Source organism: Coregonus lavaretus (genome assembly GCF_964263955.1).
Source record: "Coregonus lavaretus genome assembly, chromosome: 12".
Classification (NCBI taxonomy): Eukaryota; Metazoa; Chordata; class Actinopteri; order Salmoniformes; family Salmonidae; genus Coregonus; species Coregonus lavaretus.
The window spans coordinates 32,067,697-32,086,881 of NC_139999.1; the positions used below are offsets into that span (position 1 = coordinate 32,067,697).

The following is a 19,185-nucleotide window of genomic DNA, read 5'->3' on the forward strand; positions in this document are numbered from 1 at the left end:
GTAGGCCGTCATTGTAAATCATAATTTGTTCTTAATTTACATGCCTAGTTAAATAAAGGTAAAATAAATAAGAATTAACAGGCAGTAGAGACAACAGAGAATATATAGCTCCTCAACATCTGTGGTGATGATGATAACTGATGTTCAGGCAAGATAGTAATGATGAGTAGATCAGTTGTCTCAATAGTCCTACAAGAAAATCCGTAAAGGAGATAATTTTTGGCCTGCACAATAACGCCATCTCATCATGACCAGTTCGCAAGTAATCAGAGCCTGTCAGAAATGAATGAAGACTGCCCTCTAGTGGTTTACTTTCCGTAATAGCTGTAGTAAAAAAATTAATGGAATAATCACCAATTGCGCGCCTAACTGCATTTTTCTAAAATAAAATGTATCTTCCCTAAACATATTTTTGGCTGTTATCTGCTTATCTCCTACTGCTCATGGTGCTCTTTAGCCTGGCATGTTATATCAGAGCAAATGTGGTGTTGTAATTTGGAGAACTTCCAAAAATAGATTAATTTACATCTGGACAGTCATGGAGTAAACATTGCTTCTTTCTATGTCCATCTTTGGTACAGTCAAAGCCAAGGTATTTGCAACCTTACTTACCCACGGGGGGCCAGTATGAAAAATTAATAAATAATGTATGCACTCACTAACTGTAAGTCGCTCTGGATAACAGTAAACGTATCTCTAATGCAGTTATTCAAGTGGGCGTGGTGTATCCTGTTTGTGCGTGAAAACGTTATAGAGCAATGACGCAAGAGTTGTTTTGGAGGAAGTGAAAGAGGGGAGAAAGAAATCAGTCGCTAAAAGAACCCAGAGCAAAAGACACAAGCCAACAAAATCGGAACTAAAACATTACTGTGGAGAGAGTCTAAAATACTATTCGGGGAAGCTGCAATCAGAGATTTAAGCATCACAAGCTACGGCCACCAACTCTAAACATTAACATTTTATCTGGCTCGCTTGCTAGTTATTTTGCCAGAGACAGTTATTCAAATCCAGCAAGAATAGGCTGTCCTGAGACAGCAAGTCGGAAAACAGCGTTCTGGTGTGTTGGAAGTTGAAGGTAAGTTATATGATGTAATCTTACCTAGCTATGACAGCAACGTGTGACGGTCGTTATTTCTTACGAAGCTTTTGTTTACCGAAGCGACAGGGGGAATGTGAGAAATGTGTGACCGTCAGTGGGGCGGCTTCTATTGCTGACGAATTTAGCAATAGGTCGGGGACGGTCACGGTGTATAAATCTAACCGTGGGCGTCGTGTCCAACAACCGAGTCGCAAATGTATGATGTTCAGGACCTTCCAAATAACTAATCGACGATGTTTTAAGAGAAAGAACGCGATAGAGGGGATGGGTCAAAGAGATGGATAGACTGTGCGAGCGTGTGTCAGTCCTTGCATGTGTGTGAATCAGGTGGTTGGTGCATTAGTGCATGTCAGACAGCAAAAAGAGCCACACTTATCTAGGATTCTGAGTCAAAGGAACCTCACTAACGGAATGTGTTGTGTGTAACATTGTTTGTTAGATATGTTACACGTGGTATATCGTATGCCAACGAGTCGATTTTAAAACAAATGTCTTTTAGGCATCAGCCTGAGCTTGGGGAAATCTTTCTCCCATGTGATCGACTTCTAGACTATAGTGTCATGGGTTGCAGATTAGAAGGCGAGGACTGGGGTTGTTACAGAAACAAAGCCCTGCAGTAGGATTTCTATAAATCCCTATTATACTAGTATATATTATGACAACTATTCATCAGTATTTAGGTTATTTTCAGTTGGAGTGTTGGATCTAAAATAGTTTCATTACAATCGATGCATATATGGCTGCGTGTAAACAGGCAGCCCAATTCTGATCTTTTTTCACTAATTGGTCTTTTGACCAATCAGATAATCTCTGAAAAATATCTGATGTGATTAGTCAAAAGACCAATTAGTGGGAAAAAGATCAGAATTGGGCAGCCTGACTGAACACAGCCATACTACAGATAGAACAAGCAGCCAGCTGTTTGATGTATAAATCTGAAGCATCCAGTTAGAATTTCCAATCCTTACCATGGTGAGGAGAGGAAGCCCAGTGGCTGGCAGTGGGAGAGTATTGAGTGAGATGGAACTTGGCCGACATTCTGGGGTAGGGACCTCCCAAGACGTATCTGCTAGCAGGTACTCATAGACTTCCAGTCATTGCGCTAACGCTAGTCAGCGTTGGCTTGTGAAACTACATCTAACTTCCTTCATACTAGACACAGAGACATAAAAATGGGATCCAGGAGTTCATCTGACTCCGGGGAAGTAGATAAAAGGCAAACATCCCGAAGTATCCCTTTAACGTTACCACAGAGTTGAACATTCTTAGCACAGCATTTGCTTTATATTTGGGCAGAGCATCCATTGTTTGTCACGACACCCAACACCTTACCATGACACTTAACATAACAGTATAAGGCCAGTGTACATTTTTGCCACTTTATTGAGCTGTCAAGCTTCTATTTACTCAGCACTCACCGTAGAAGCAGTAACAGTTAGTTCGCTCTCCTCTCTGACTGGTGTAATTGCTTTGGGTGATGGTGTCCAGTCTTGCTGTAGCGTGCCAAGGAAAGATAGGCTTATAGCCATGTAAAAAGAGCTCTCTTCAGGACAAATAATGAAATGCAAATAAAAGTCTAATTCTATGAAGAACTGCATTTTCCCCAAGCTTTTCCTCTTCATCTTATAACGGTCCTTTTCGGTGGATTAAACTTAGATGCAAATACATCCGTAAAAGGCTAATATCAGCCGATAATATCGGTCAGGCTCTATTAATCTGACTGTTGGCCTGGCTGCTACATTGTTGTTTCCCATGATAAATACGCTGGATTTGAATGGGTCACTCATGTCGTCAATGTTTCAGTATAGCATTGGGGAGCTTTTCTATTATGATAGGACTATGCTGGGCTGACATGGTTCGCTCCAATGACACTGCACCAGGTGTGTGCCTTTTAGATGGCTCCATTGAGAGAGTATGTCCTCAGAAGTTGGGAGTATGGCAGTAGTATTGAAGTGTAATCACAATCACTTATTAAAACTGCAGTCTGGGAACGGACACCCTGGGAAAGCGTAGAGTTTTATGGTTGGGTCATTCTCTAGCCTCTGTAACGGGAAACATGATCTAGTCCTCAGACTCACTTCCTGTGAGTGAGTGAGTGGGTGTGTGTGTTAGAGAGAGAATGAATGATGTCTTCCTCGTGACTTGGCCAGCAGCTTAGGGAACGCATGACTGGAATGAATGGAGCTCAAGTCTGATTGGCCCAGTGGAATAGCACTGACTCTACACAGATTGCTAAATCACACACATTATAGCATTGTCTTACACTCATTGTGCAGAGCTATGGATTTCAACCCCAGCGATCTGTTTGAAACTATTGGAATATAAGATATCTAGAGAAATCAAGTCAATATACTTGCAATAACAACTTTTGTGTTTAGGTAGGGCAGGGGTGTCACTCATTTTGCCCCGGGGCACCACATTCGGTCTTCATTATGGTTCGTATCCCGGGAGTGTCACACTGAAAATGTCATTTTTCTCAGTGTGCTTTTTCACTAAACTTTATGGATTTGAAAGGAAATGACTGGTAAAGGGAAACTCCCACTAGGCCTACACCAATCAAATGCTTTTAAATTTGTAGGGAGTAGTGAACTAATGCACACTTCAGGGGGAAGGAGAGATGATTGGGACGCAACCCTGATTTTGTGTGTGTGTGTGTGGTCTCTCCTCAGACACGACAGAATGACATCCAGGAAGAAAGTGCTCCTGAAAGTCATCATCCTGGGGGATTCTGGGTAAGTCACCGAATATTGGTGTTCTCTTTCTGTTTGACCACAGTGTTTAGTCTTCCACTTTGATCAGAGAATGCAGTTTGGGTGTGCCAGATTCATTAGAACTACAGCCTACTAGTCTTCCTGTCCAACCAGACTGCTGTTGGTTGGTTGTCCCACACATCTACAGTGCCTTCAGAAAGTATTCACACTAGGGTTGGGCGGTATCCAGATTTTCATATCGTCATATCGTCATTTTCATATCTTTCATCCCGGATATAAGGTATTACTAGCTTAGTACAAAAGGGGGCACCAAAGAAATGCAAAAAAGCCCATTGGGTGTCTTATTACCAGAATGCTAACAAAATTAGCACAAGTAATAGCGAATTTCCATGGAGGCTGTTGGCTAAATATGTTAACGCGCGCAAACGAAAAAAACAAATAGCAAAGACAGGCAATCCAGCTCATAAAGTTATACATATTTAGGTAGGAGCTACCAAATGACATTTTTGTTGAGTTTGGACATTTACAATTGAATGTGAAAGAGATACATTTTACAAATGAACAAAGTTTTGATGCATGCTTGTCTGAAGGAAGAACAGTACTGGCTCTGGAGCAGCATGTGTACAACGCTGTGTCTGGAGTCGCTAGGGCAATGGGCCTGCTTGCTCTGCTGGAGAAGACAGGCGGGGAATGGAGAGAAGCAAAAACGCAAGGAAATGTAGATAGTGGCAGCTGCACAAATAACTCATCCAAATGGCTTTGACTTCTCAAACATGGCAGAAAGCTAACACAATACGGTGCCCCGTCACCTTATTAATTCAGCCACTTACTTGGATAAGTAGCAAGTTAAAATTAGGGGTCGCGTTAACGCAGAATAAATGTATTGCTGCATTTTGTAAACGCAGATGTAAAATGCTTCTTAATGTAATTTCTGCTCGTCATCAGATACATTTTGTGCTTCAGTTGCACTTCTCCACTACAATGAGAATTCACAAATGGGAATTCTATCACTATACAGCGCTCTGACTGATGTGTAGCTACTTTTCTCAGTGTAGCCAGCCTACATTTCTCTGGTAAAATGCAAGACTAACTTGAAGCAAAACATTAGGAAATGTAGCTGGCTACATTCTTTCTATGATAAATATTAGAAATATGATGGCCATGCATCGTTTTTGCAAAAAATACCTTGCTTTTTCATTGTAAGCTCTTACTTGTGTGGCTGCCAGCCAAATAGTGTTGCACTTCTGTTGTCATCTGATGAAAATGAAGCTATTTTCTGCTGAATGTGTTGCACTAATGTATTTTCTGTGAAGGAAAATTATAGTTGCACGTGCCTGATCACTATTGAAGTGAAAAAACAGTGTTGACTTTCAATATTAAATGCGACCCCTGTCAATACACAGCTGGACTCACCTGCTCCCGCTTTCTCCTGTTGTGCTATTTACAAACAAACACGTGACTGGCTCAACTGTTCTGGGGAACTATGGTAAGCTTCATAATGTAAAATAATGTGACAGGTGAAATGAAGAACGTGATCTGCTTTATCTCCTAACTTATTGCACAAGTTGACTGCAGGTATTTACTTAAAAAATAGCTACAAATATAAAAATGTATTGAGAAACTTCAAATAAATAGTTTCAACGGTATTGAAAAAACTATCCCGTGGCTATTTCCAAATACCCCGGTATACTATTTATACCGCCCAAGCCTAATTCACACCCCTTGACTTTTTCCACATTTTGTTGTGTTACAAAGTGGAATTAAAATGAGTTTAATTGTTATTTTTGGTCAACGATCTACACAAAATACTCTGTCAGTGGAAGAAAAATGTATGAAAAATAAAACACTATCGTCATTAGATAAGTATTCGAACCCCTGAGTTGTTCTTTAAAAGTGCTTTCCTCTCCATCTTAAATAAGCATGCCACATTCAAAAAATGCAGAATTAAGAACAGATATAGCCCCTGGTTCACCCCAGACTTGACTGCCCTTTACCAGCACAAAAACATCCTGTGGCGTACTGCATTAGCATCGAACAGCCCCCGCGATAAGCAACTTTTCAGGGAAGGCAGGAACCAATATACACAATCAGTTAGGAAAGCAAAGGCTAGCTTTTTCAAACAGACATTTGCATCCTGTAGCACTAAACTCCAAAAAGTTTTGGGACACTGTAAAGTCCATGGAGAATAAGAGCACCTCCTCCCAGTTGCCCACTGCACTGAGGCTAGGAAACACTGTCACCACCGATAAATCTACGATAATCGAGAATTTCAATCAGCAGTTTGCTACGGCTGGCCATGCTTTCCACCTGGCTACCCCGGCCACTAGCTCTGCACCCTCCGCTGCAACTTGCACCATCCAAATGCACTCTAGCAAACTTCAGACGGGCCTGGACATGAACTGGCTTAAGCAAAAAAAAAAAAAAAAAAATATATATATATATATATATATATATATATATATATATATATATATATATATATACATGTTAGAATCACCTTTGACAGCGATTACAGCTGTGCATCGTTCCCTAAGAGCTGTCCACACCTGGATTGTGCAACATTTGCCCATTTTATTCTTTTCAAAATTCAAGTTCTGTCAAATTGGTTGTTGATATCATTGCTAGACAATAATTTTCAGTTCTTGCCATTTTCAGAGATTTTCAAGCAGATTTAAGTCAAAACGGTAACTCTGCCAATTAGGAACAATCACTGTCTTCTTGGTAAGCAACTCCAGTGTAGATTTGGCCTTGTGTTTTAGGCTATTGTCCTGCTGAAAGGTGGATTTGTCTCCCAGTGTCTGTTGGAAAGCAGACAACCAGGTTTTCATCTAGGATTTTGCCTGTGCTTTGCTCCATTCCGTTTCTTTTTTATCCTGAAACTCCCCAGTCCTTGATGATTACAAGCATACCCATAACATGATGCAGCCACAACTATGCTTGAAAATATGGAAAGTGGTACTTGGTAATGTGTTGTGTTGGATTTGCCCCAAATGTAACACTTTGTATTGAGGACATAAAGTTAATTGCTTTGCCACATTTTTTGCAGTGTTACTTTAGTGCCTTATTGCAGACAGGATGCATGTTTTGGAATCTTTTTCTTCTGTACAGGCATCCTTCTTTTCACTCTGTCAATTAGGTTAGTATTGTGGACTACAATGTTGTTGATCCATCCTCAGTTTTCTCCTATCATAGCCATTAAACTCTAACTGTTTTAAAGTCACCATCGGCCTCATGGTAAAATCCCTGAGCGGTTTCCTTCCTCTCCGGCAACTGAGTTAGGAAGGACGTCTGTATCTTTGTAGTGACTGGGTGTATTGATACACCATCCAACGTGTAATTAATAACTTAACCATGCTCAAAGGGATATTCAGTGTCTGCTTTTTTCTTTTTTCTTTTTTTTTCATCTACCAGTAGGTTCCCTTTTGAGAGGCATTGGAACATTTCCCTGGTCTTTGTGGTTGAATCTGTGTTTGAAATTCACTGCTCGACTGAAGGACCTTACAGATAATTGTATGTGTGGGGTACAGAGCTGAGGTAGTCAGAATGCAACATGCAACTTATTATGTGACTTGTTAAGCACATTTTTACTCCTGAACTTATTTAGGCTTGCCATAACAAAGGGGTTGAATACTTCTTGACTCAAGACATTTCAGCTTTTCATTTTTAATTAATTTGTAAAAAAAACACTTTGACATTATGGGGTATTGTGTATAGGCCAGTGACAAAAAAATATCAGTTTTATCTATTTTAAATTCAGGCTGTAACGCAACAACATTTTGAAAAAGTCGAGGGGTGTGAATACTTTCTAAAGGCACTGTATGTATCCATTTGATTTATGACTGTTTACTTTTTATTTAACTTATCCTCCCCCTCCTCTCTCTTTCACACTATGTAATGATGATACAGTAGCATCAGATTATGTCACTGCATGCTCAGCACTGCAGGGGAAAACTACAGAGCGTGTGACCACAGTAGAGTGCACCAGAGCACCTCTGATGGGGTTTTAATGGTGTCTGGTGTCTCTCTGTTCCTCATTGATTTTGTCTCGAGCCATCGGTCATGGTTTCTCTTTCACCATTAGGACTGAATAGATAGATAGATGGAATAATGCAGTCATGTTGAATAACCGCTATTAATCTATCTTTTACACCACTCTCCCCTGCTTTTCCCCCCCTTCATCTTTCTCTCCCTCTCAGAGTTGGGAAGACCTCCTTGATGAACCAGTATGTGAATAGGAAGTTCAGTAACCAGTACAAAGCCACAATAGGAGCTGACTTCCTGACCAAGGAGGTGATGGTGGACGATCGGCTCGTCACAATGCAGGTACAGCAACATGGCCACAGCACCACCATCACAGCCACAATATCCATTCATAACGTCACCATATCAACCGCACAGCCTAGCTGACACCATATAAACAGTATAACATAGGAGCACAACAGACATTTTCAGGCCGAGAAGACCCATCAGAAGAGATCAGAAGTGCCAAACAGCTGAATTTACAATATTATAAGGACAGGAGAAGTCTAGGCTTGGATTTCCAGAATGGCGACCGTGAGGTAAGGCGATCTGTTTGGAATTCCCTTTCTTTACTAAAATATCCCTTTTAAATACTGGGCAAACGCGTGGTGGGGGCCGAAACCGGTTTAACAATGGAAAGAATTGCACGAGAAAAGCTCCAGAAAACAGTGGATGAACAAAAATACATAATTACAGGTCTTACTGAAAGATTAAACGGGATAGAGGACTTGAGTCGCTCTTCAAATCTTAATTTTGTAAATTTCCCTGAAAGCTGTGGAACCGGAATGGACGAATTCCTGGAAAAGCTAATACCACAAATACTGGGCCAGGAGAACTTCACACGGGCTTCCACAATTGAACGAGCACCTCGAACAGGCGGCCTGAGAGGGGACACGCGCAGCAAACCAAGGGGCATCATCGCAAAGTTCCTTAACTATAGGGACAAAGATAAATTAAGGCATGATACCGGAGAAATTGATATTAATTGAAAAATGTGTTATTAAAGTGGGCAACATGGTATCATCACGAGTGGATTATCCTTTCTTTATAAAAGAGGGAGACAAACAAACAGGCTGTGCTCAAAGCCCACAATTATGCACCTTTTCAATTATTATTTCCAGCTCTTTGTTGGACAATCATATCGAAATGAATTAATTAACTAAATCCTAAAGTGGAATGTACAAGAAATGTAGTTAGGCCAACTGAACATGTAGCAGATCAATTCTGAAAAATCAAGTGAATAAATGGACGCACTCGCTTTGGCTCGGGCACGGATGTTGATTTAATGTTACAAGTCATTATACCACCCTGCTCTTAGTGATCCACCCGCTCTGTCCCCCGGTGGGTCAAAACGAGTGCTCCCCACATGTTGTTGCGTGCAGTACAACGGAACTGTAGGATACTCTAGTGGTTATGGGCCTGTATCTGTTTGTATTTATTTCATTGGAGAATTATATGGAGAGTTGAACAAATGTATATTTTAATATACTATAATGATGCCTAAATAATCAAATTCATTTTATTCTCAATTAACACAGTGAGGGTAAGTGCTTTTTATGTTGTCTTTCTCTTGTTCTAGGAGGGATAACCTATTCCTTTCACTTGGCTTAAAAAAACTAAACAAGAGGGTAGGCTTATCAAGCTGGCCAGGACAAATGATCAATGTATACTTTAGAAGTGTATCATGTATCTCAGAAGGCAGAACCAGCCCTAGACAGGACTCCTTAATAATAGTCACTATATTTACTTCAAAAACTCTAATTATACTAGTTGACTAACATGGACACACAGTATTGACACTCACTCTCCAGTGGTTGGGAATGGGTGTGGAAGCTGAACATGCAGCGACCCAGACCTTCTATTGTCGGAGATTACAAATACTGACTCATTTATTTTATATTTAGGCCTAGTTGGATAATCTGCACGTGATTATATCATGTTTCCCACTTTATTAACACATTTTTCAATTCCTATATCAATTTCTCCATTATCACGTGGCCAGTTTTATTAGGCACGTCCATCTGGTACTGGGTCAGACCCCCCTTTGCCTCCAGAACAGCCTGAATTCTTCGGGGCATGGAAACATTGCTCAGTTGGTATCAAAGGACCTAACTTGTGCCAGGAAAACATTCCCTACACCTTTACACCACCACCACCAGCATGTACCGTTGACACCAGGCAGGATGGGGCCATGGACTCATGCTGCTTATGCCAAATCCTGACTCTGCCATCAGCATGACGCAACAGGAACTGGGATTCGTCAGACCAGGCAATGTTTTTCCACTCCTCAAATGTCCATTGTTGGTGAGCGCATGCCCACTGGAGCTGCTGCTTCTTGTTTTTAGTTGATAGGAGTGGAACCCTGTGTGGTCGTCTGCTGCAAAAGCCCATCCGTGACAAGGACCGACAAGTTGTCATTGACCAATAACCTGCATTAAAGGGAATGACTGCTATGGATGCACCAATAAGGTCGCTCTCTCACCTGTGCAACAGTACAGGACAGATTCATGCGGGAAGCATCAAAGGGGAGGTGAAAGAGGAACATGAGGGATTTGTTTTATTTTGTGAATACATGCCCACTAAGAAGCCTGAGGATTGATAAGTGCTATTTCCATTGTAGCTGTTTTATTTAGTGTTTCAACACCTAACATAATGTATGGAGTCAATGTGGTAGAGCATGGCGCTTGCAACGCCAGGGTTGTGGGTTCGATTCCCACGGGGGGCCAGTATGGAAAATGTATGCACTCACTAACTGTAAGTCGCTATGAATAAGAGTGTCTGCTAAATGACTAAAATGTAGGCTGTGAAAAATGTAATACTTAACATATGAATGCATTAACATGTGTGACATGGAATGTCAATGGATAATTAAGGTATTTTCTTATTTGAAAAATAATAAACTCACCTATCAGCAATAGAAAGTGAAAGGTTTAGGCGAGCTTGGGATGGGTTGACATTCTCCTCCACCTACTCCTCAAGATCCAGAGGAGTATCAATTCTCATTGATAAAAAAAGTCCCATTTAAGTCTACAGAAATGACTACAGACCCAAATGGGTGTTTTTATAACAGGAAACGGGAAACCTGGCACAAGAAAGTCACTTTACTGAATTGCTATTGCCCAAATGAAGACGACCCAAAGTTCCTTAACGACAATATTATAATAGATTTTAAGGAAGTCTGACATACGGTCTGTGATTTACATACTAAGGAAAGGCAAACAACTTGTCACACCAATGGGTTATCAGCATGATTTGATTAACAGTTGATTATAAAGTACTATTTTGGTAGCACTGATGCTAACTTCATGAAGTGGCAACCAAACATGGCTGATTACATGACACAGTGAGTGTGATTAGTTTAAGATCTTAGTTCAGAAGAAAACATGTTGCCCAACAATAGTTCATCCTCTTGCCTTCTGTCACCGTTTCCCTCCCTCCACTCTTCCTTTCGTCGCTCCCTCTACACGTCCTCATGATCAGATCTGGGACACTGCAGGGCAAGAGAGGTTCCAGTCTCTGGGCGTGGCGTTCTACCGCGGGGCAGACTGCTGTGTGCTGGTGTTTGACGTAACTGCCCCCAACACCTTCAAGACTCTAGACAGCTGGAGAGACGAGTTCCTCATCCAGGCCAGCCCCAGAGACCCTGAGAACTTCCCCTTTGTGGTGCTAGGCAACAAGATCGACCTGGAGAACAGACAGGTAGGTGAAAGAGATTATTATAGGTGTTAAAACATCTAATGTAAGTTACTGGACCTAATGCTACTTGGTTATTAAAGATGCTAATGTATCACCTCTAGTACTACAGTCACTGGCCCTAATGCTACTGTTGCTAATGTCATCTCCAGTGGAGTTTCAATACATATGATTAATAATTTCTTAGTTACAGGTTATTATCTAATGTATGTGTTTCGAAGTCATAAAAAATAGATGCCCCTTTTTCAATCATTGAATTGGAATTTCAGTTTTCTTACTGAATTGACTGCCCTCAATCGGAATTGAGCCCAACCCTGCTGGTCTCCTCATTGATCTCATCTGATGTTTGTGAATGTCTTTCCATCCACACCCAGGTGACGACCAAGCGGGCTCAGGCATGGTGTCAGAGTAAGAACAACATCCCCTACTTTGAGACCAGTGCCAAGGAGGCAATCAACGTAGAGCAGGCCTTCCAGACCATTGCACGCAACGCCCTCAAACAGGTGGGTGGGCCACGGTTGTCATGGCAGCCCAGGGGAGGGAATGGGTGTTTTGGGTTTTTGGTTTTGTTGACCTTTTTTGGGGGGAGTAGTACTTAAGTACTCCTCCCAAAAAGTAGAAGAGCAAAACTTAGATTCCGGTTTTGCCATCTTCTCATCCTCATTCCATCTCTTTTCTTCTTATCAGGAGACTGAGGTGGAGCTGTATAATGAATTCCCGGAGCCCATCAAGCTAGACAGGAATGACAGAGCAAAGACTTCAGCAGAGGCCTGCAGCTGCTGAGGGGGAACAAGGACTATCTTCTGTCTGGCTTTCTGGAACACCCTCCTCTCTCCTCACCTGCTCCCCCTTAGGGAAAGGACTGCATCTCTGGTCTCTGCACCCATGTCACATCCCCCTCCCACCAGAATCACACTAAGTTCCCAGTTACACACACGATGGGTGTATAGCTCCTCACATGCACCTCTAACACACATACCAATGCCCAAAGATCACATGAGAGAAGAATTAGTACACCCCTGCCTGCCTGTTCCTGAATCCATATCATGAGTGAACCCACAACCTGGCCCACCCACCATGTCTGTCTGACTGTGTCCCCTCTTGGCCTCTCAAATTGTGGGGACCAGGTGGAGCCATGTCCTAAGAGTGCAGTGGGGAACTCTAGAAGTGATGGCTGATGCTTTTTTACATGATTATGATATCTTTGTGTCATTGTCCTGAGACATCTTATCCTCTGTATTTTCTGTTTATCAGGAATTTGTTTTGACTTGAAGTTCTATATTGCCTACCTAACTCTTGACAAATAATCAGCTGAATTATACGTTATTTTTGTTCTTATTGGCTGTCGATGTTAAGTTTTAAGCCATCGGAAGCTTATACTGTTTTTGCACTTTGTTGTTTTACAGAAAAACATTTTTGGGGGGGGCTTTAAATGTTAAACACTGATTTGAGCAACGTCAGCTAGACCGACGACAAGCCACAAACAACAATACTGCTCCCACCATAATTCTCTACTACCCCCAGGAAGCCATAAGTAGGCAATGACGAGAAAAGCTGACCACACAAACACAATGAAAGACATGGAGAAAGTTCTTAAGATATTAATACTATTTGCTACTTAATACTACTAGAACTACTGATACTACTATGTGCTGTATGTCCTTCGTCAACCATCTTGTTTCAAAACTAGAATTACAGCTCTGTCCGCTGTTATGTCTGTATTGTCTCTACTGTATCTCTCTCTCTCTGCTGGTAGCTCAGGATGGCAAGAGTGCATAATATTACTTTTTAACAGATTGTGTGCTACTCTTGTGTGTAGATATAACAGGGACAGTGTAAAAAAAATATCAGATGAAACACAATTGGATGATCTTTCTATAAATTACAAAGAAACAGTCCAAGGATTTGCCCTCCTTAACAAAAATAATCAGTGTTATGCCAATGAAGTTGTTGAAAGTAAGTATTGGGATTTCAAAAGTAATAATAAAAAGGTTATTGAATATAAACATCGTTTATGGTTGTCTTATTGCCATGTGTTTTATAAGTGTTGGTGAGTGGTTGCATTCAAAGGTTGATGGGATAAAATGTCATGGCATTACATAGGGAGCCCGTTTTATTTGATTAACTTGAAGACTGCTTAGCTGTCTCCATTTTGTTACTCAAATTAAAAGTAAAATAGATGTAACAGAGAGAATTCCGGGAGGAGTATTGCAGATAGCTTGTTTTAAACAGTATTATTTTAAAATCCCCAGTCATCCCTACCGTATCTTATAGGGCTATAATTATTTATTTAATGGATACATTCTCCCTAATGCTACTCAACAAGTTATATGATTGGAACCACATGTATCCTTAAACAATTTCGCCTAATTATGTGCATTAACTAGATTTGTTAGGAATGGCTATTATTATAATCAGGGTCAATTAATAGTATTGGTGCCGCGCGTGATGATAGGGCATACATCTCGATTTGTCAATAGGCTGCCACGCGAGGGCGTTTGCTGTGTTAGTTTACATGAATTAAACGTTTTGTGTTGCAGTGGTATTTCATTTAATCGGGATAGCATTGATCAATTTGGAATGGCCATACTCTACACTGTTGGTTTGCAATTAGTATTTTGTCAAATAATTGACCGTTTTCAAGTATTTTGCTCCTGAAGTGGGTTCCCCCCTCCTATTTGGTGCTGCGAGTGTGGAGTGCCCTCTACTCATTCACTGTTTTCTTTGAGATTTCGACATGGACCGATGTGACCGCAATACAGAAAATAATGCATCGCTTAGGCTTCAGAAAAGTTGCTGGTTATAAAATAATGACTTGGCCAATTACGATAAAATCACCTCCAAACAAAAATCTAAAAGCACATCTTCCAACACACCATTTCCGCACTCTGTGTTGTTGTTCCCAATCACGTCCGTTTGGTTGTTATATAGCCAAGCCAACCCACCACACACATAGCAAACCCGACGGTGATAACAGTGCATTGCAGAACTTCACCTTGGTTTCAAAGTAAAAGCCATGGTGAAAAGCGAGGTGGAGGTGACTATCAACGCGGAGGAGGCTCCAGTGGCAAGTAGGCCTAGTCCAGCCAAAAAGAAGAAGAAGAAAAAGAATAAGAATAAGCCTGGCAGGTACAGTGTGCTTGTGCTAGACGCTGTCAAAATGTTGAATGAGAGAAGCGGTTCGTCTTTGGTAAAAATTTATAATGAAGCCAAGAAGGCGAGCTGGTTCGATGAGCAGAATGGGCGAACCTACCTGCGGTATTCCATCCGAGCGCTGGTACTCAACAACACGCTGATCCAAGTAAAGGGCATGGGGGCGAACGGTTCCTTCAGGCTCAATAAAGATAAGTTCGCGAAAGAGGTACCGAAAAAGACTCCGTCCAAGCCAGCCAAGACCACCACGAAAACTGCCAAAGCATCGACTACCAAGAAGGCAACCGTAGTCAAGCCAAAGGCGAAGAACAGCCCGAAGGCACCTGGTGTAAAGAAGCCCGCGGCTAAACTGAAGAAGCTGGGTGCCAAAAAGGTGAACGCTGCACAGAAGAACAAGAAGCCGAAGAAGGCCAACAAGCCACCAGCCAAGTCACCGAGAAAGAAGTAGCCTAGTCGCTATCGCATACAGAACTTTATTTGAGATTTTTATTTTTATACAGCTTATTTTGTGGTAGTTTTTTTTTTAATGGTTTGTTTCATTGGCATACAATGCATAATCATCAATGGCTTATAGGCTAAAATTTGTTTTCTATGTTTATACTCTGCAAGGCAGTGATTGGCTCAGTGGCGTATTGTCAGCGGGACCATGAGTGTAGTGTTGCTTTGAATAACAGGCAACGCCCCCAGTTTTATGTTGTCACTTGTCAGTCTGAGAGATGCCCTGCTACAAAAGTGTTAGATTGTAACAAATTTGTTTTTCCCTTTACCCAAAGGTTTCCCCTTACAGATATGAGCAGCAAATGCAGATTGTGGCTTTTCATTATTTTCTAGGTCGTTGACAACATTGCAAAAGTGTATTTGTAATTCTGAGAAACCGATGGTTTAAAAGACTAGGTCTATTTGATGAGAATTGTATTGTCTCTTCAGAAAAGGTGACAATTGCTTCAATGCCAATCTCTGTAAATAAATACCTTAACAGTCTTTTTTGCATTTTGTGACATATGGCATTTTTTTATTTAAGGTGTTACATTTGAATGTGAGGATAATTTCTTCCACTGCCTGTCTTTACCATACATAGACCCATGTCAATACTATTAAGTATCTTATATTCTTTAATTATGTATGTTGGGCACATTGTTTTCAATTAGACAAGTAGTACTAATTTAATTTGAGTTTTTCCCTGTATTGTTCAGCTTCATATTTTCAGATTGTTCTCATAGCTGTAGGAAGAAGGGGTGCTGAGGGTACTGCAGCGCCCCTTGAAAAAAGATATATAAAAAAATCGAAAGTAGTGCACAGGGCCTTTACTAGTACTGTATTAGCAGACATATATAGCCTGCTGTAGCGCAGCAAAAACATGTTTTACAGCGCCCAATATCAGTTTATTGCATAAATCTTACATACATTGGATTGCAACTGGTGCCGTAAATTAATCCATTCCAGTTTAATGAATTACAGCGTAGGCTAATCCGAGTGTCGGCTATGACACAATGTAAATGGAGAAGGCTAAAATGTGGTCAGCGGCAGATCAAAATAGCAGCATGAAGCCTCTGGTGAACAGAGTTGTCCATGGTGCTGTCATTCAAGGTCCTTTATTACCCTGTTCATAATGAGCGCAGGACAGTTGCATTTTGGCTTCTGCTCATCTGGATGAAACCAGCGGGGAACACATGCAGCACACAGACACCACGGCTACAGACCTACCACAGATCTTACTTGCAGTTGTGTTGTGCTATTTTTTTTAGGTTAGGTAGTGCAAAAAAATATGTAAATGATGTCATTTCCTCAATCAAAGTTTGTACCTACAGATGTAGCCTATTGAATCAGCCTATCATTACAGGGCTCTCCAACCCTGTTCCTGGAGCGTTACCATATTGTAGAGTTTCACTCCAATCCCAGTTCTAACTAACCCGATCCATCTTATTAAACAGCTCATTATTAGAATCAGGTGTTCTAGATTAGGGTTGGAATGAAAACCTACAGGATGGTAGCTCTCCAGGAACAGGGTCCGAGAGCCCTATTATAAAATATGAATAAAATGCATCCTCCAATTGCAACATCTGCCTATGCCCACACATATTGTCTCAAGAAAATGTAATATTTTTAATACCCTAAAACAAGTTAGGCATACCTCATTTCAAAATAGGCCAACATCACTGTCAATTGTGAATGATAATTATTCTCGTTTTACCTGTGAAACTGCATCTGCATGCCAGTCATTTGATTGATTTCAATCAGTTTCATGGGAATAGCCTATGCATTTCGATCTTCTTGAATTACTGTTTTGTGAGTGAATTAGCGCACATGATATTAACAAACTTTGAACCTTTCTTGTATTTTGTTTAATTGAAAGCGTATATCCTGCCTAGTGGGTCTGTTGAGTTTTGGCGCATGAGATTAAAAAAAAGAAACCCTATTCAGCTTCAGCTAACCATCCTAAAATCTCGATATAAATTTTAAGAATCTCAAATGTGGAGTGGATTTTGATTTGTTTGACACTTTTTTGGTTACTGCATGATTCCATATGTGTTGTTTCATGGTTTTGGGGTCTTCGCTATTATTCTACAATATGGAGGGTAGTAAAGGTGAAGGGGGACCCTTGAATGAGTGGGTGTCCAAACTTTTGACTGGTAGTGTACATATTACCTCAATTACCTCGACTAACCTGTGCCCCCGCACAGTATCCCCTGTATATAGCCTCCCTACTGTTATTTTATTTTACTGCTGCTCTTTAATTATTTTTATTTTTTTACTTATCTGTAAGTAAGCGTTTCACTGTAAGGTCTACACCTGTTGTATTCGGCGCATGTGGCAAATACGATTTGATTTGATTTGATTTGAAACGGAGGTGTTTTTGGTGTAAATTTAACATTAGCCTATAGGCCTACTATGCTATGCTATTATATTCGGTTCTGTTACGTAAAATACAAATTAATCGTTATGTGATCTTGCAAGACATTGATTAAGCTTTGATCTAACTTTACTAAACGAGCACCATTGTGAGAAGTGATAATCTTCTATTTGTAATAATAATAATAAATGATGAGTAGTACTATTAGGCGTAGGCAACAGATCTTGATAAGTGTTATTGTAAACGATTGGAGCACCCTTCGTGGTTCTAAAAGGACAGCGCTAAGTAAACTTTGATTTGATTAGCTTGCACACATGGTTACAATATACAGTGGGGAAAAAAAGTATTTAGTCAGCCACCAATTGTGCAAGTTCTCCCACTTAAAAAGATGAGAGAGGCGTGTAATTTTCATTATAGGTACACGTCAACTATGACAGACAAATGGAGAAAAATAAATCCAGAAAATCACATTGTAGGATTTTTTATGAATTTATTTGCAAATTATGGTGGAAAATAAGTATTTGGTCACCTACAAACAAGCAAGATTTCTGGCTCTCACAGACCTGTAACTTCTTCTTTAAGAGGCTCCTCTGTCCTCCACTCGTTACCTGTATTAATGGCACCTGTTTGAACTTGTTATCAGTATAAAAGACACCTGTCCACAACCTCAAACAGTCACACTCCAAACTCCACTATGGCCAAGACCAAAGAGCTGTCAAAGGACACCAGAAACAACATTGTAGACCTGCACCAGGCTGGGAAGACTGAATCTGCAATAGGTAAGCAGCTTGGTTTGAAGAAATCAACTGTGGGAGCAATTATTAGGAAATGGAAGACATACAAGACCACTGATAATCTCCCTCGATCTGGGGCTCCACACAAGATCTCACCCCGTGGGGTCAAAATGATCACAAGAACGGTGAGCAAAAATCCCAGAACCACACGGGGGGACCTAGTGAATGACCTGCAGAGAGCTGGGACCAAAGTAACAAATCCTACCATCAGTAACACACTACGCCGCCAGGGACTCAAATCCTGCAGTGCCAGACGTGTCCCCCTGCTTAAGCCAGTACATGTCCAGGCCCGTCTGAAGTTTGCTAGACTGCATTTGGATGATCCAGAAGAGGATTTGGAGAATGTCATATGGTCAGATGAAACCAAAATATAACTTTTTGGTAAAAACTCAACTTGTCGTGTTTGGAGGACAAAGAATGCTGAGTTGCATCCAAAGAACACCATACCTACTGTGAAGCATGGGGGTGGAAACATCATGCTTTGGGGCTGTTTTTCTGCAAAGGGACCAGGACGACTGATCCGTGTAAAGGAAAGAATGAATGGGGCCATGTATCGTGAGATTTTGAGTGAAAACCTCCTTCCATCAGCAAGGGCATTGAAGATGAAACGTGGCTGGGTCTTTCAGCATGACAATGATCCCAAACACACCGCCCGGGCAACGAAGGAGTGGCTTCGTAAGAAGCATTTCAAGGTCCTAGAGTGGCCTAGCCAGTCTCCAGATCTCAACCCCATAGAAAATCTTTGGAGGGAGTTGAAAGTCTGTGTTGCCCAGCGACAGCCCCAAAACATCACTGCTCTAGAGGAGATCTGCATGGAGGAAAGGGCCAAAATACCAGCAACAGTGTGTGAAAACCTTGTGAAGA

General features: G+C 41.1%; 2 protein-coding genes across 2 annotated transcripts; both read left to right on the forward strand.

The window, feature by feature from the left end:
- Positions 1-740: 740 nt before the first annotated feature.
- On the forward strand, positions 741-13,529 carry LOC311138593 (ras-related protein rab7-like). Its single transcript, XM_084173346.1, has 6 exons — positions 741-1,075; positions 3,769-3,831; positions 8,007-8,133; positions 11,311-11,529; positions 11,898-12,026; positions 12,211-13,529. The coding sequence occupies exons 2-6, from the start codon at positions 3,779-3,781 to the stop codon at positions 12,304-12,306; spliced, it is 624 nt and encodes a 207-aa protein (XP_084029472.1). The 5' UTR covers positions 741-1,075; positions 3,769-3,778; the 3' UTR covers positions 12,307-13,529.
- Positions 13,530-14,481: 952 nt separating this feature from the next.
- h1-10 (H1.10 linker histone) lies at positions 14,482-15,657 on the forward strand. Its single transcript, XM_084173347.1, has one exon. The coding sequence runs from the start codon at positions 14,540-14,542 to the stop codon at positions 15,122-15,124; it is 585 nt and encodes a 194-aa protein (XP_084029473.1). The 5' UTR covers positions 14,482-14,539; the 3' UTR covers positions 15,125-15,657.
- Positions 15,658-19,185: the final 3,528 nt, after the last annotated feature.

Excerpts from the sequence above, each read along its gene's own strand:
- LOC311138593 (XM_084173346.1), top strand. The coding sequence starts at position 3,779 with ATGACATCCAGGAAGAAAGTGCTCCTGAAAGTCATCATCCTGGGGGAT. Across the intron at positions 3,832-8,006 it reads ATCATCCTGGGGGATTCTGG|AGTTGGGAAGACCTCCTTGA; the intron begins GTAAGTCACCGA and ends TCTCCCTCTCAG. Across the intron at positions 12,027-12,210 it reads CACGCAACGCCCTCAAACAG|GAGACTGAGGTGGAGCTGTA; the intron begins GTGGGTGGGCCA and ends TCTTCTTATCAG.
- h1-10 (XM_084173347.1), top strand. The coding sequence starts at position 14,540 with ATGGTGAAAAGCGAGGTGGAGGTGACTATCAACGCGGAGGAGGCTCCA.